The sequence below is a fragment of the Lissotriton helveticus genome, chromosome 6 (genome assembly GCF_964261635.1).
Source record: "Lissotriton helveticus chromosome 6, aLisHel1.1, whole genome shotgun sequence".
Lineage (NCBI taxonomy): Eukaryota > Metazoa > Chordata > Amphibia > Caudata > Salamandridae > Lissotriton > Lissotriton helveticus.
Window position 1 is genome coordinate 1,712,679,140 of NC_136067.1, and position 17,925 is coordinate 1,712,697,064.

A 17,925-nucleotide genomic window follows, 5' to 3' on the forward strand; every position below is an offset into this window, starting at 1 on the left:
CGTGAGGGTCTCAAGGCGCTGGAAAAGCGGGGGGGGGGGGGGGGGGGGGGGTTTGCTACTGCTCAAAAAGCCAGGTCTTGAGGTGTTTCCTGAAGGTGAGATGGTCCTGGGTCGTTCGTAGGTGTGCGGGGAGGGAGTTCCATGTTTTGGCTGCCAGGTAGGAAAACGATCTTCCTCCGGCGGTGGTTCTGCAAATCCGTGGGACGGTGGTGAGGGCGAGGCCGGCGGAGCGGAGCTGGCGGGTGGGAGTGTAGAACGAGAGGCGGTTGTTGAGGTATTCGGGGCCCATGTTGTGGATCGCTTTGTGTGCGTGGGTGAGGAACCTTGAATGCGATCCTCTTGTTGACGGGGATCCAGTGCAGGTTTCTGAGGTGGGCGGATATGTGGCTGTGGCGAGGGATGTCGAGGATGAGTCGTGCGGAGGCGTTCTGTATGCGTTGTATTCTTTTCTGAAATTTGGGGGTGGTTCCGGCGTATAGGGCGTTTCCGCAGTCCAGTCGGCTGGTGACAAGGGCCTGGGTGACCGTCTTTCTGGTTTCGGTGGGGATCCACAAGGAGATCTTTCGGAGCATGCGCAGGGTGTTGAAACATGATGACGAGACGGCATTGACTTGCTTGGTCATCGTGAGCGAGGAGTCCAGGATGAATTCCAGGTTGCGTGCGTGGTCCGAGGGTGTCGGTGCGGAGCCCAGTGCTGATGGCCACCAGGAGTCATCCCAGGCGGATGGGGATTGTCAGAGGATGAGGACCTCCGTCTTGTCTGAGTTCAGCTTCATGCGGCTGAGCTTCACCCGTTCTGCGACGTCTTTCATTCCTTCCTGTAGGTTGGTTTTGGCGGTGGCTGGGTCTTTGGTGAGGGAGAGTATCAGCTGGGTGTCGTCGGCGTAGGAGATGATGTTGATGCTGTGTTTGCGTGCGATTGCGGCGAGGGGGCTCATGTAGATATTGAAGAGGGTTGGGCTGAGCGAGGAGCCTTGGGGTACGCCGCAGATGATTTCGGTGGTTTCTGAGCGGAAACGAGGGAGGCGGACTCTCTGCGTTCTGTCGGAGAGGAACGAGGTGATCCAGTCTAGGGCCTTTCCTTGGATCCCAGTGTTGAAGAGGCGGGTTATTAGGGTGCGATGGCATACGGTATCGAAGGCTGCCGAGAGGTCCAGGAGGATGAGGGCGGTTGTTTCTCCGTTGTCCATCAGGGTCCTGATTTAGTAGGTGGCTGCGATGAGGGCAGTCTCGGTGCTGTTGTTGGCTTAAAATCCGGACTGGGATGGGTCGAGCGAGTTGTTTGCTTCAAGGAAAGCAGTCAGCTGTTTATTGACGGTCTTCTCGATGACTTGGGAAGGGAAGAAGAGAGATGGGGCGGACGTTCTTGAGGTCTTTGGGGACCGCTGTGGGTTTCTTCAGAAGGGCATTGATCTCTGCGTGCTTCCAGCTCTCGAGGAAGGCGGCTGACGTGAACGAGATGTTTATGACGTTTCAGAGCTGGGGTGCGATGATGGTGTCGGCTTTGTTGAAGATATGATGGGGGCATGGGTCCGAGGGGGAGCCGGAGTGGATGGAGTTCACGACGCTGGTGGTGTCTTCCGTGCTGATTGGGGTCAAGGCGCTGAGGGTGGTGGTGGGGGTCGCTGGTTCAGTGGCTGGAGGCGGAGTCTGGGGTCCGAAGCTGTTTTGTATATCTGCGATCTTTTGGTGGAAGAACGTGGCGAGGGAGTTGCAGAGTTCTTGTGACGGTGTGATGTCGTTGTTGCTGGCGCTGGGGTTGGAGAGCTCTTTGACGATGTTGAAGAGTTCCTTGCTGTTGTGGGTGTTGTTGTCTAGTCGCTCTTTGAAGGATGTCTTTTTGGTGGTGCGGATCAGCTGGTAGTGTTCGCGGGTGGCGATCTTGAGGGCAGTCATGTTTTCTGTTGTACGTTCGTGGCGCCAGGTTTTTCAAGGGTTCGGCAGGATTTCTTTGATTCTTTGAGGGCGTCTGTGAACCATGGAATTTTCCTGTTGCCGGTCATGCCTGGGGGGTTCTTCAGTGGTGCGAGGTCGTCGGCGCAGTTGGTGATCCACTGTGCGAGGTTGTTGGCTGCGTCATTGGTGTTGGTGGTGTTGGCTGGCGGGTTCTGGCTCAGTGATGAGATGAGCTGGTCTGTGGTTATTTTGTTCCAGCATCTACGGGGGATTTGTTGCCTGCGGTGGTGGGATGTATTCTTTTTGAAGGTGAAGTGGATGCATCTGTGGTCGGTCCAGTGTAGTCCAGTGGAGTGGATGAAGGAGACGTGGTTGCTGGCGGAGAAGATGGGATCGATCGTGTGGCAAGCGATGTGGGTGGGGGTGTTGACCAGTTGCTTGAGTCCGAGGCTGGCGAGGTTGTTGAGTAGGGTGGTGGTGGTGTTGTCGTTGCTTTTCTCCAGGTGGAAGTTCAGGTCCCCGAGGAGGATGTATTCTGGTGAGGCTAGGGCGTGCGGGCTGATGAGGTCGGCGATGGTTTTGCTGAATAGTGTGCGTGGGCCCGGGGGTCTGTAGATGAGTGTTCCTCTAAGGGTGGTCTTGGGATCAGTGTGAATCTGGAAGTGTAGGTGTTCGGCGGCGGAGAGTGTGTCTTCGGTGATGGTCGTGATGTTGATGGTGTTTCTGTAGATGATGGCGATTCCTCCTCCGGTTTGGTTGAAGCAGTCCTTCCGGGTGATCTTGTAGCCGTCCGGGATGACTATGGCGATGTCGGGGGCCGGGGAGGCGTTCATCCAGGTTTCCGTGAGGAAGGCGACGTCTGGTGCTGATGTGTCGAGAAGGTCCCACAGTTCGACGGCGTGCTTGTGGATGGAGCGTGTGTTGAGGAGTTGATGAAAATAATGTGTTTAAAAAGCATAAAAGTTGTAAGCTATTATATATATTCGAATTAGGCCTCAAATGGATAAAGCAACGCTGCTTGAAAAACAAACGTCAATAGAAATGTTAAATACGCATAAAAAGCTAATTCTTGACCTTTCCATAAACATGTTTTTGCATAGTAAATAAAAGTTACTTAAATGTTTTAAAGTATTTCCACAACATTTTCTATTTACAAATTACAGACCACTGGTAACTCATGATTAGTTGTTGTCATTCAATGGGGTGATGAAGAATTAATACATTGAAATGCAGAATTTAAAAAGTGACTTTTTAACTAACTTGTTTTTTCCAATCAATGGTGGTTCTGCTAAATGCTTTCTTTTCATTAATACAGATGTTTTGACTTTTATATAGATAATTATTTAGAGCCTTTATAAGGTTAAGGATGTAGTGAATATGTGGGAAAGTAGGCCTGAACGAGGCAAAATCCACACATATATATAAGCCTTATAACTTAGCTGCAAACGTAACATTGCTGTCTGTGGACTATTGTATTTCTGTGAGAAGACGAGGATTAATCCTGTACCCAGGAGAGCATTTAACACTGTTAGGCTGACGGAAGGCGAGAAGAGCATCATGTTGCAAAGCTTCAGAATGTGATGTCTATTTACTGTATGTTCCTAAAGTAAGTTACACTTCTTTTTGTCCCACTCTTTTTTGAACATTTTACAAACCTAGATTTTATGTAGCATTGCTTTAAGATTCTACTGATTTAACTGAACCTCTTTTTATAGGAAGTTCTGCTTTGATCATTTGATCTATTTGAGCTAACTTTAATACTAAAGCTCCATGCTTTTCTCAATCTCTTGAACTGGAACTCTTTATGGGTTCTGACTAACTCCATTGCCACCCGATTCTTATAATAGGGATTCTTCTCTCTATAGAACGTGCTTTAATGCATTTGTTATATAATTTGATTAATCAATATTGATTTTATATTTCTTTCATATAATGATGACTGAGATTAATCGGAATTGATCATATGATCTACAATAAATATGAACTACTAAAAGATTATTAATAAAACCCTTTAACTCATACCAAACTCTCATTATTGAGTGATCGTATATTAGTGCTTGTGATTAGAATTGATGTGATGTTCAGCTCTCCTCTCCTCTAAAACAACAGTAGAGATGTATCACATTAGGAGTAAGAGGCGGATGAGTTAGCCCTAATGTTGGTTAACAGTTACTTTTAATCCATCAGATTTTCCGCTACAGCAGTACCTACTTTTTTTTACCTAGACCTCTACTCCAATGCAAGTCTCAAAAAACTCCACTTATTAGATCATGAAAAGGCTGCAATGAATCTTAAAGTAAATGAAGTCTGCCTAAATACCTATAGTGATGTTTTGAGTTATAACTGACAGCTGCGACCAGTCCTAGCTGAACTTGCACTAAAACCTCAATTCAGGGTCCCAAACAATGTAAGAAATGTACCTGCACTTTTTAATTCAAGCAGATTACCCTATTTCTCGGGCAAAATTGGCCCCTGGACCAGACTAGAAAATGCAACTGGGATCCATACAATGGTTCACAACAAGATCCCTTGCTACACGCAGACAACCATCACTAACCGCTCTCAATCTGATCCATTTTAAGGTAGAATGGCTTAAACAAAAAAGACAGAAAACTGTTGTTTGGGACATAATCACTGTTGCATTTAAATTGGAAATTTACAACACCTCATTTTACAAATTATTCAAAATACATGTTTTCATGAGTGTTTAATTTTCAACTTTTCTCAGGAAAATAAATACTTGCCTACTTCTGTAATTAAGCAAATTCAGTATTATCCAGGTAACTTAAAAAAACCATTGTCTATGTGAACAAAAACATGTCCATACGCAACCATTTTGGGAATTTGCAGGGCTACAAATTTGATTAAACCAATTTGAAATTACCTTTAAAATTATACACATTCTGTCCATACATACATATGGAAACATTTCTTATTATTATAGTTAATGTAAACTGGTTTTAAATAAAATAATCTAAATAAAATCACAATTCTTCCAAATAATCCTCACCGTTCTCGGTCTTCTTCAAATGCTTTTTGCTCGGCCTCTAGGCTAGCCTGCAATCCAGCCTGCTGTTTGCTGTTGTTAAGTGATGCAAGCTTCCGCTTTTGCTCTTCTATTGCAAGGTCAATGGTAGAATGGCGTTGTAAGGCAGAGTGCCTTCTTTCCAATTTGGCTACAGCTTGCTCCAAAGCTTCCCGCTGCTGCTTCTCTTTTGACTCAATAATTTCCTTTTCTTTTTTCCTAACTTTTTCTTCCTGACGAGCAATATTGGCAGTAAATTCAAATGATTCCTGAAGCTGCTGGAGCTGATCAGATCTAGCTTGATACTGTGCAAGTTGTTCTTCCTTTTCTTCAATTTCTTTCTCAATCTGATAAAGAGTGTTGTCTAACCCAAGTAGCCCACTATCAAGGACCTCAGCTGCTCTTTGCTTTTCTTCCAACAAAGATGGCAAATTGTTTCCCTTCAAATACTGAAGTTGCCGTTCCTTACACTGCAGCCTGTACTCCGCTTGTTTTATCTTTTCAGTCTCTTCCACCAGCTTGGTAGCATCTAAAGCATGTGCACTGTTATTACCCAGGAGGTTCAGATTCTCTTTATATGTTAACTTTAAACGATTTATAGTTTCAATGTCTTCTGCTACATCATTTTCCAGGTAGTCCCTTTGCAGAACCAAATCTGCCTCCAAGCGTGACAACTGCTTCAGCTGTGTCCTCTTAAAGTTCATATAACTGTGTGTTGCTTTTTCAACTTCTTCAGAATCTTCTTCGCCTTCAGACCTGGCTTCTTTTGCTTTCAAGAGGTCTTCTCTGATGTCTTCTAGCAGTTTTTTTTCCTCCTCAAACTGTTGCACATCTCCTCCCTTTAGAAGTTGTATCATTTCCTGTTTTTCTCTGAGCTGCTCTTCAAGACGAGCAACAAGTTTTAGTTGTTCTTTTTCTTGTTCTTCAAGTCTTCTCTTTTCTGATTCCAGCTTGATGTATTGTTCATCCTTTTCCCTTTTAAGCTTTTCCAACTCTTTAAATATTTCAAGCTTTTCCGCTTTCTCCTTGTTATGAATTTCTTGCAGATTCTGCAGTTCCTCATGAACTCGAAAGAAACATTCCTCCTCCTGCTTCTTCTTCTGCTGTTCTATCTCCTGTTGTTCCCGTAGTCTCTCCTCTTCAAACTTTTCTTTTTCAGCAAGTAAATCTTTAAGCCTGCTTTCAATATCCATACTTCGATGTATCAGACTTTCCTCTTGTTTTCTGATTTGAAGTTGAACAATCTCAGTTTCTTTTCGTTGAAATTCTACCTCTTGCTGCATTTTCTGTAGTTCCTCTTTTTCCGATCTCTGTTTTTCTTCCATTTCTTTAATGAGCAGCCTGCAATACAAAATCAAACCACTGGTTTTATTGCAACTCACTACAAACTATTGAGCTGTGCTCAAACAATAACAGACTACATTAAAAATCTTTGGAAGAAATAGGTCTAATATTCGTTAAGGCATTAGAACTGAAGAAAAAGTTACTTACTGTTAGAAATTGGGGTCTCTAGTTGGCAGAGGGAGGTACCTTTGACCAAGTAGGGGCCCTTGCTTCTAGTCAGGGAAAGGGGGGTACACTCCAGGATAACCCCTGCTCACCCCCTTGGTAGCTTGGCACGTGCAGACAGGCTTATCTCAGAGGCTGCGTGTAAAGCATTTGTGAACACATACAGTAATACAGTGAAAACACTAAAAATGGACACCACACCAGTTTAGAAAAATAAGCAATCTTTACTAGACTTAACACAAGACCAAACGACAAAAATCCACAATACTGCAATCAAAAAAAAGTCTTTAAAATGGTAGAAAATAGCTTAGTTCAATGTAGACAATGCAACATTTTACTTCTCAAAGTACCTGGGAGGCATCACGCAATACAAACAAAAGGGTAGCAGGGAAGTTGATGCGCCGTTCCTTACACTCAGGGGAGTGGATGCGTTGGTTCCTTACTGCAGCGCAGGGGAGGTGATGCATCGCTTCTTTGCTGTGTGGGGAGTTGATGCGTCGTTTCTTACTGCGGCCCGGTGACGATGCAACAAGATGGCGCCATCGATGCGACGATCCGGTGTGATGCAACAAAATGGCGTCTTTGATGCGACAACGTGGATGCGATGCATGCACAACCGACGGCCATGCGGTTACTCAGTGAACTCTTGAGCCACGACAGGCCCTGAGACACGCTTCTCTGGTGATGCGACGGCGACCTCTGCAGCTGCGACATGCTTTTCTGGTGCTGCAACGTGCTTCGTCGGTGATGCAACGGTGAACAGCAGCAGCAGCGACATGCGTCTTTGGCGATGCGGCGGTAACCGCTGCGGAGGCGACATGCTTCTTCCTCGATGCGTCGCGCTTTCAGCTCCCAGCAACACACAGTCTCCAGAGGGCCCAAAACAGCAACAGGCACCTCTCTGCAGGCAGAATTCCCAGCATGGAAATTCAGGGGGAGCTGGTGGTGAAGTCTTGGTGTCCCTGTGGCTTTAGATAGGAGGCAAGCTCAGTTTCACGCCCTTGGAGATCTTCCTCAAGATGATAACGTACAGAAAGTTCCTTTTCCTTTTTCTCGGAAATGAGTAACCACTGCAGGTCAACCCCAAATAGCAACCAGCACTGGGGCAGTCTCCTCCTTCAGCTTCCTTGCTTTCTCTCCTTGACAAAGGTCCGTCTTGATTCCCAGAAGTGATCTAAAGTTCTGGGGTCTGGGCCCCAATATTTATACTGCAAAATACTTTGTCCTCTGAAGGCAGAGGGTGTCTGTTCACAGCCAAAACCAGTTCTGTCCTCCTGGATGCAGCTTCCTGGCAAGAGGTGGAGCCACATTGTTTGAGAGTAGACCTGGCCCAGGTCAGTGAAAGGAAATCCCCCCCCCCCAACTCTCTATTCAATGCAAGTCCTATTCAGCCCAGCCCAGCCCTGACCCATCACACTGTTGGCGACAAGCCCTTCTCGAGCCTCCTGTCACTCACAAACCAGATATGAAATACAGAAACCTAGCAGAGACAACTGGATGATTAGGCATGAAAATACCTACTTTGTTAAAGTGGTATTTTCAAATGCAGAATGTAAAAATCACCTTCACTAAAAGATGTATTTAACATTCTGAGTTCCGGCATACTAAACTCGAATTTCTACCTTGTTCCCTGGGTCAGTTAGGATTATAAAATGTTATAATCAAACTACCCATTCTGGCCTATGGGAACAGGTAGCCTTGCAATAGTGAAAAACGAAATCGGCTGTAATTCACTATCAGGACATGCCACACACATCAGGGCACGTCCTACCTTTTACATACACTGCACCCAGCCCTTGGGCCTACCTAAGGGGTGACTAATATGTAGAAAAGGAACGTTTTAGGGACTGGCAAGTGTGTGCACTTGCCAAGTCGACATGGCAGTCCCAGACTGCACACAGGCTCTGCAATGGCAGGCCTGAGCCATATTTTACAAGCTGCTTCTGTGGGTGGCACAACCAGTGCTGCAAGCCCACCAGCAGCATTTAATTTACAGGCCCTGGGCACACATGGTGCACTGTACTAGGGTATGACAAGTAAATCAAATAAGCCAATCATGGATTCACTAATCCATTACAACAATTTACAATAGGGAGCACTTGCACTTTGGCAAATAGCCCAAAGCATCTAGACCAGCAAAAACACAGGAGGCAACAGTAAATAAATGGAAGGGAGACCCACACCAATGGTTCCAGTTCTAACACTTACCTTCAGTAAAACTCTTTCTGGTGTATACACTCTATTTAACCACAAATTAATCTCCTTTTGAATAGTCCTCAAGTGTCAGACTGAATCTGGACACTTTTAAAGCAGTACTCCTGCGTGTGAATAGATGACGTTGTGCCGCTGTGCGCCAACATACTTCCACCGCAGAAGTGGCGAATGGAGCAACATACAAGTGTCATCCATGAGCACTAGTCTCCATTGCTTTCTAGGCTGTCTGCATTCCCAGGTGCTGAGCCCATGACAAGATCGGCATGGACAGTGGGCAGATCTCCAAATCTAGGACCTTCTTAGATGGGAAAAGAGTCCAGTTCACAAACTAGGGAAGAGTCAGTAAGGAAATCGCGGTTAGATATATTATGTACCAGAAAGATGGTTATCAAAGGTAGGTATCTTGTTCTTCTGATGGATACTACTAACCGCAGATTTCTCACTTTGTGAATAGATCCCAGAGCAGTACCTCCCAAAGTGGTGGGTCTGTGTCCAGGCTTTATACCAAAAGAGCCTGCAGGATCAACAGGGTGGAATGCCCCCCTCAACGGACTAGACTGTCAAAACGGTAGTGCTTCACAAGTGTGTATACAGACATCCAAGTAGCTGTCTGACAGATGCCGAAGATAGGAACTCTGCATGCTAACACAGTGGTACCAGCCTTGGAGCTGGTAGAATGACCCCAGAAGCCTTCTAGGGACCACTTATTCACCAGAACTACACAGATCTTTATGTAGAGAACAATCCATTGAGAAATAGTCAGTCTTTGCACTGCCTTGCCATTTTATGCCTGGGAAAACCCCTAGAGAGAGCTAGTCATCCACTCAATGCTCCTTGGCAGGATAAATATAAAAGTTTAGTGTCCTCGTGGGCCCAAACAATAGTCTCTCTTCCTCCTTAGATGGATGAGGTGGACAAAAGAAAGCCGGAAGGGTGAAAGCCAGCCTGACATAAAAAGGAGTGACTACTTTTGATACAAAGGAAGTTCGTGCCCTCAACACCAACTTATCTGGGAAGAAAGTGGTATAAGGTGGGTTAAAAGAAAGAGCCTAGAGCTCATAAGAAGCATCTATCCAATGTTGCGGTGATGAGAAAGACGGTCTTTAATACCAAAAGTCTCAAAAGACAGCTCAAAAGGGGCGCACATCAAAATAAATTAGAACTATGTACAAGTCCAACTCAGGCATCACAAAGGGATTTGATGTAAACTAATGGTGCAAACCTTTCAAAAATCTCATCACAGCAGGTGATTTAAATAACTTGCTGGGCTAGGGAGAGAACAAACAACAGCACTTCAGGTACCTTTGCTTGTAACAATTGAATTTGTTGTGTGACGCACCAGTCAATAAATTTGTCCCAATGACTGCCGTACACTGATTTTGTGGCGGGACACCTCATTGCCCGGCTACTATCAATGCTCTAGGGGGCAGGTCGGAGAAGGCCAACTGCTGCCGTTCAATCTTCAAACATGGGGATGCAGATTGTGCAGGCCTTGGTGAAGCACCCTACCCTGCTGCTGCGACAGAAGATCCTTCCCAAGTAGCACCTTCACCAAAGGACAGAGGCACATACTGGTATGGCCAGGGTACCACACTTTCCGGGTCCAATCCACTGCCACTAAGATCTTACTGGCCCAGTCATTTCTTAACTTCTTCAAAACTAAATGTAGGAGAGACAGTGGTAGGCAGTGGTGGTTGGGAAGGAATTCATGAGTCTCTAGCTCTATTATAGACAGAGAACGTCATGTAATACTGGGTTTACTACAATAACGGGATGCTAAGGATACATTTCTTTGTTCATCTACAAAGTTTGTATGAATGAATTACAGGTGAAGCATTGTTTTGAGTATATACAGAATGCCAAGGTTTGACTGCCATAAGGGCTGCTCCTTTCACATATAATATTCTAAGAGAGGTATCTATAACCAGGTGAGCTTAATTTACCCTTCACTCCAGATATGAGGAGGTTCTTGTTTTAAACATTGTGACCTAATCTCTTCTCTAGATGATGACAGATAGATAGACCCCTACCTACACAGAAGAATATATAAATAAGTGTATTAGTGGCCTCTTACTACTATTAGCTCAGAACCCGTCCAGTGTAGATTCCAAAAATGCTATTCTTGAAAAACTGGAAATATGTCAAAAGAAGCATGAGAGAACAGAGCTGCATGCATGCATGCTTACAGAGTATTTAAAAGCAAGCATTATTCCCCGAGATCTCCAGGTCCAAAATGTTTTCAGAAAGGATAACAAATTTAAAGGGGCTTCAGCCATAACGCTAGCACCTGCTCCAGGCATTTGATGTTACTTGGGATCGAGACAGCTCTAGAACATAGTAAGAAACAGTTACAAGAGATAGCAGAATTAGAAAAACTGCTAGTGGAGACCAATCACATTTCTGAAGTTACAAAAGTGCTTGATAACTTGAACAAAATAATTGAAGAATTCAATACTATTTGAAATCAAAAAGATGGGTGACATGGTACACAAAGACATAAGAAACTATAATAAAGAGAAAACAGTCGTACCAGTCAGAAGACTTCTACACCCAGAGTCGCAATTATAATACTAATAAAACCTAGGTCAGATTTAGAATCATCTAATTTGTGACATTTCCAGATGCCTCTAACCCACACGATGGCTTGAGCTCAGATAATCACTTCTCAGGAAAATCTTTTTTGTCCAGAGTTTAGAAAGGCAAGGAGAGGGAGCTGAAGTAAAATTCAGGGGACCGACAAACCAAGCGGAAAAAATACAGATGGAGACCAGAGGGGCTATAGATAATCTGACAATATCTATTTTAGACTGTCAAAACATACCCTCAGTGACTCAGTAACACAAATTCTAAGCAGAGGCCTTTCTTTTATGGTAACAGAAAGAACAAACATTTTCAACTTCAGACTGAGATTCAGAAATTCTTTCTCAAAGAACGACTAAACCTCTTTTTCTCCACTAATGAAACACCTCTCACTGAACAAAGAGTCCAAGATCTGTCAGCTTTCATTCTCCCCACTAGCAACATGCCTTGCAGGTTCTTACCTTCAAGAGCCTTGTTCTCAAATATTTATCTCTAAAGAACATTCTACATCCCCTATAATATCAGCGTCCATGAAAGAAATGCTGTCAACAGTCCAAAAAACCACACACAGCTTATTATCAAACCATCCAACAAGGGGCATCAAGATGGGGTCGCACCCAGAGTGCACTGGACCCCTCCGTCATCCGCCTCCATCAGTCAGTGTCCTGCCTCATCTCTGCAGGCATGAAACCGTTGCAACTCCTGCAGCATAATTCCTTCTTGGGTGCAGTTTTGGTCAACACGGTGACAGTGTCGGAGACTCGTGGGGCAAGTCCTCATTTAAAGCCCAAGAAGGCAGACCCGCTGGGCCTGTAGACCTGCAGATCATGAATAAATACTGCCTGTGGCTGAAGGTGCAGTGCCACCCCTTGTCATTCGGCGCTGTGGGGCAGGATGCCCACTACCTTGCCCATCCCCCTCCTAACTCCATCCCGGATTGAAGCCCTCGCAGCAGACGTGGGCCTGCTGGGTTATGGGTTCGGCCTCGCCAGGAAAATGACACATGGAAGTGAGGCCTTGAAGGTAGAACGGCCCGGCTACTCAATGGCAGTTGGAGGCCGAGGACAAGCTGATCCTGTCAAATTGGGGCTGCGGCAGTGATCCAGGTGAGCAGCCGCGCGCCACTAAGAAATATAGATACAGGCTGTGAGGCACTGCGAAGAGAGCCTGTGCAGGGATTGAGGGTGAGGCGCTGCTCCCTATGTTACTGGCTCTGTGGGGCAAGGAGCCCACTGGATTGCACCGGCTCTCCCCCCTTCATATCACTGCCCCAGGCTGTGACCTCCGAGCTTGTGAGCACTGTGCAACTTTGGGGGTGCAACCATGACCGGGTGCTTCAGGCCTCTTTCACCCATTCTTCTGATGCCTACCAACCTGTCGGGGAAGCCCTGATTTGTGATTGAAAACAGGCAGAGGGTGTAGTCTGAGCCCTGCGGTGCGGGGCTCCGCCTATCACACTTCATCTTTTTGAAGTCACACCAGGGCTGTGGGAGAGATCCCTTTCTTTCCAGAACTGGTGGGGTCCAAAGACTTGAGTTCACCTAACTGTAGGCCTGGAGGGGCTCCCCCGGACTCCGCCCTTACAAAGAATTTTTCTTCAACTGCTTCTCACCAAAACCTAGCATGGAGGGGACCTGAGCTAGTGGTGGACACCCAAAACAGTACAGCAAAGCCCTGGTGTAGTCTCTCTCCTGCCTGCAATTCGGCCCCGACACATCCAGGGAGGAGAGCTTCCAGTACTTGGCTGCTTGTGCTGCTACAGACGTGGCAAGCGGGCCAGTTCCTTTGGAGAAAAACAGGATCATAAAACCCCCTCCCTCTCAGCCGCAAATCGATCAGTTCACCACATTGGCCAGAGTAGTGGGCGACAATGCCCCAGACAATGCGGCCCCACCAGTGGGAGATCTGGGAAAAAATCTTGCAAGCCATCCACACCTGACAGACAGCAGTTAAACAAAGATCGGGGAGGTACGAGTAGATGTTGTGTTTCTCCGTCAAGGCCTCCATAATGCCACTAGCCGTATCACCGAAGCAGAGGAACACGTTTCAACTGCACAGTCCACCCCACCTCACTGAGCCACCAGCCCGCCCCGCCCTAACCCAGCCCCGCAGCAATGAAAAATAAAAATGATAATAACTTACTATTTTATTTTTCCATTTTCCACTGCTCTGAGAGCAGTGGGGCAAAGCTCCTCTGCCTTAGTGGAGGAGTCGCCCCTGTATAGTGGTCATAGCGAAGACGCACCCCCCTTCCATTTCCTGCGCTGATTACCAGCCTATATCTCTTATCGATTGGGGAGTCAACATTTTGGCCACATGACTAGCCAATAGCCTACAGATGGTTCTCTGCTCTTTAATCCATCCTGACCAATGTGGCTAAATGCCAGCTAGATGTACGAGGCACTATTTCAGGAGTTTGCATGCGGAGCTGCCTCGTCCAACGTAATAGGTTTTCATCTCTACTGGACTTACTTTTGATAGATTTGAGAAGGCCTTCGATAAGGTGAACTGGACCTATTTGACTAACGTCCTGAAGATTGCAGGTCTCTGGCTCAATTTAGGAGACTGGTACGAATCTTGCACTCCAACATGACAGCCTGAGTCCAAATAAATGGGGTTATCTCCAACGCCTTTCTCTTCAACGAGAGAACAGACAGGGCTGCCCCCTGTCGCCCTTCCTTTTTTTACCACCCATTGAGCCCCTGGTTCGGCTCATAAGGTGTGACGCGCAGGTTAGAGGGTGGGAGTGGATCGCCCGACTAGAGGACTGCATAGTACTTTATGTGAATGATGCATTGTGGTATCTCTCCAATACACAAGATGACAGCCCACAGTGTCTTCGTATCTTGCAAATTCGCAGAGGCATTCGGACTAACAATTATTCCAGCAGGTTGATTCTAGTCCCACACACGCCCTCGACCCCGCCTTTACTTGATATTACACCTCTCACCCACAAGGTCGAAAGAGTTCTTAAAAAATGGCAGACACTGCCATTAAAAGTTATGGGTCATATAGCACTCTATAAAATGATGATATTGCTCCAATTCCTTTATCTCCATCAAAATGTTCCCTACAATGTCTCAAGCCACTGGTTCAGGGACATGGATTCCTTGGCTTTTTCCTTTTTGTGGCACGACTCTAAACCCAGTTTAGCCTTATCCACCTGCCAACGTGCTTCATATGAAGGGGGCTTAAGGATGGCTACTTTGTACCTATATTATTTGACATCCCACCTACTGATCATTAAAAACTGGTGCTGCAGAGGATGGTCGGACCCAGCCTACTGGGTAGGGGTGGACACACTGGGATTTTCACAAATTCTGGAATTATTTTACCCAGAGCGCTTCCAGAGGTGAATCGGTTGGCTGAGGGCAGCGCTGCGATAAGTGGGTTAGTGGAAGAGACTTACTCAACATACTCCCCTATGGCACAACACATGGCTGGGGGAGGTGGCGGCAATGAAGGGACTTGCCTGTTGGATACTATCGGAATCACTCTTTTGGGGGATGTCTGGCTAGGCTCACATATGGCCTCCTTTCAGGAGCTTCAGAATAAATATCTGCAGTCCAAAACACAATTTCACAAGTTCCTGCAGTCACGCCACGCGGGTTAACATCCCTCCCAGATACCTGTGTCCTGGAATTCAGTCTTATTGGGGACAAAGTGAAGATGGGGGATCTGGGGAAGGCAGATGGCTCCCTGATATATTGCACCTTGATCGTATATCCCCCAGATACAATACAGGCTCTTCATACCCAAAGGGAGTCGTGGCTTGGAACCTTGGGGGACGCCGTCTGCGTGATGCACTAATGGCCCCCAGATTCCTTACAATATCCTCCAGACTCAGTTTAGTACAGACATATTATTTACACTATGCATACCTCATCCCCGCCAGGCTGTTTTGAGCAGGCCCAGAGAGTGGCCGCTGCTCCAAAGTACCAACAGATTTTTTCCACATGGTATGGTCATGCCCCATCATAACACACTACTGGGAGGCGATTTTGGCAGAGCACTAACAAATATTGGATCTAACTTTGGACTTTTCCCATCTCTTGGTGCTATTGGGGGTAGATGATGGTGTGGGAGGTTCCCGGGCGGACAAACTTTGATGGGCACTGCCTTGCTGGTGGCTAAGAGACGTTACGGCCCACTGGAAGGCCTCCAAGGCATCAAAGCTGTCGACATGGAGGCGTGGAGTGGATTGGTGTATGAGGAACGAGGTTGCCCTGCCAAGCATGCCAAGATGTGGGGTAAATAGCTGGGGGCTGTGGAAGGGAATGAGGAGGGGATATAAGCGTACTGTATGTTTAATGATAGTATCTTCTTGTGCAAGGTGTTGGAGGTCAACTGAAGTGGCTAATGCTTGTAAGTGATGTGGCGGAAGGTTTTTCAAGAACCACAAATGTGACTTGTTGTCTTGCAAATAAAACTTGTTTATAAAAAAAAAAACATATATTCATACCCGCCAACAAAATGTGATTTAAGACCAGTATGATACTGAAGTTCTCCGACAAGTAAATAACTCTGAGCACTATAAAAAAAACTCATATGTAATCCTCTTTTTGGAAATGACAGACTCCAACCTGAGACTGACTACTGGAGTCAGAAAGTATTATTATTATTATTATTATTTTAACACCACATGTATTTACCTTTCTTAACAAAATGTGTACTAGGACCTCTGTACTTTAAACCTTGCCTATGGTTCAAAAAGATTTGTCAAAGCCACCAGGACAACCAATTCTCTCTGGCTGCGGCTCTATTTTAGAACTGCAGAGGGAATGCATTAATTACTTTATCAATGACTTCATACCCCAAATTCCCACTTATATACATGACAGTACACACATGATAAATATACTTGAAGATATGGACTTTAACTTTATTCAAACATTTTGGTGTCCCTTGAAAGAGTTGCGCTATACAAATATCCCCCAACTTGAAAGTATAGAAGTCCTTAGGAAGGTCCTGAACAATAGACCATTTCCAACACGAGCCCCCACTGAGTTCATAATGCAAACTCTTGAGCTTGCTCTCAAAAAAGTAACTACTTATAAAAAGTAGAATACTACCAACAATGGAAGGGAACTTCCATGTTTGTACTTTTTGCCCCAAATTTAGCAAATCTTTATGTTAGTTACCTCAAACAAAAGTTTCTCCTCAATAACACCAATCCATTCAGACTTAAGCCTCTAATTGGGTTATTTGATGCTCAAACCAGTAAGACCATCATCCAGTCTACTATACTATCTAGACTGGATTACTGTAATTCTTTTTACCTAGGTGCCAACCTATCTGGTATTTATCGCCTTCAGAGGTTACAGAATGCTGCGGCCCACTCTCTCCTCTCCCTCCCTAAATTTTGCTCTACTTCCAAATCCATATGTAAGCTACACTGACTTCCGGTTGTGAAGAGAATTCAATTCAAGACCTTGTGCATTTCTCATCGAATTCTCTATGCTCAAGCCCCTTCTATCTTAGCCAACCTTCTTACCCCTTATGTACCGGAAAGCACTCTGCGCTCCTTGAACCAACATCTGGCAAGTGTTAGTCGTACTGTGTTTGAGCTTTCTCTCTCTGGCACGCTCTTCCATGTACCAGACTCATTCAAAATCATAGGGTATTCAGGAAGGCTGTAAAGACCTAGCTCTTCGCTGCCTAATCCTCCGCCTCGTCCCTCCTCTTCTGTCTGGTTATCTGTGGAATCAGCGCTGAGATGCCCCGTTGCAAGGGCAGCCATGTGCTTTACAAATCCCATAACATTAACACAGATGATATGCTTGAAGAGGTACATTGACAATCTCTTCATGGTTTGAGTAAGACCAGAATATTCTTTAGGGAATTTCATAGAGTATCTCAACACAATCCACCCAACTTAAAATTCACGAGCCGTTGCGTACATGAAATGATACCTTTCCCTGACCCTATGATTAGGCGTGCTGAGGTGAAACTATTCACGAGCCTCTATAGCAAGACTATGGAAAGAAATACTCTTTTGACCTACCAGAGCTTTCAGCCTAGGGGACTGAAAGATGGCCTGCCCTTTAGGCAATTCCTGAGCTGAAACTGTAGCTGACTTAAAGGCTACTTCCTGGAGATTAACATTCTCATGTTCAAATTGCTAGGAAGGTGCTACTCCCATAAGCTAGTCTGATCAGCAATGAAAAGGGCTTGGTTCTCCCCCAGGGAATAACTATTGAAATTAAGCCCGAGACTAAATATTAAAAAATGGTATGTGTTACCACCTTCTTCTCATCCATACCAACTAGGTGGCTAAAATTATTAAAAAAAGATTGGCCTGTTCTTCAAAGCTCTTGAGGTGTTGTTATTCTCCTATAAGAGGGAAACACATTAAAGACCATGTGGTGCAAGTATCAGGACTTCAAAAGATTCTCCAACACCCTAAATATGGTATACTGCATTTTGTGACCCTGGAATCTTAAATACATAGAGCAAACCATATAACAAGTTAAACCGTGCATAGGGCAATATAGAAGTAGAATTAAATGCAAGGTTACCAATGCCCTCCTAATGTTTCAATTAATGGAGCACAACCACATAAGGTGGCAAGTATTTGAACAAACCCGACTCTCTGAGTGAGGGGAACCCTCAAGGCCATCATGCAATGGCTGGAGGGACAATGGATTGATTGCTGCAACTAAATCTATTAGGAATGGCAAAACTATACCTCCTCTTGCAAA

General features: G+C 45.4%; 1 protein-coding gene across 2 annotated transcripts in view; it reads right to left on the reverse strand.

Annotated features, from left to right (window-relative positions):
• The window catches only part of KIF16B (kinesin family member 16B), a 1,655,522-nt gene that overhangs the window by 653,086 nt on the left and 984,511 nt on the right, over positions 1–17,925 (reverse strand). For both annotated transcript variants that reach the window (XM_078649578.1, XM_078649577.1), the window contains exon 19: positions 4,907–6,262. In XM_078649578.1, coding sequence (XP_078505704.1) covers positions 4,907–6,262 — 1,356 coding nt within the window. The remainder of the gene's footprint in view (positions 1–4,906; positions 6,263–17,925) is intronic.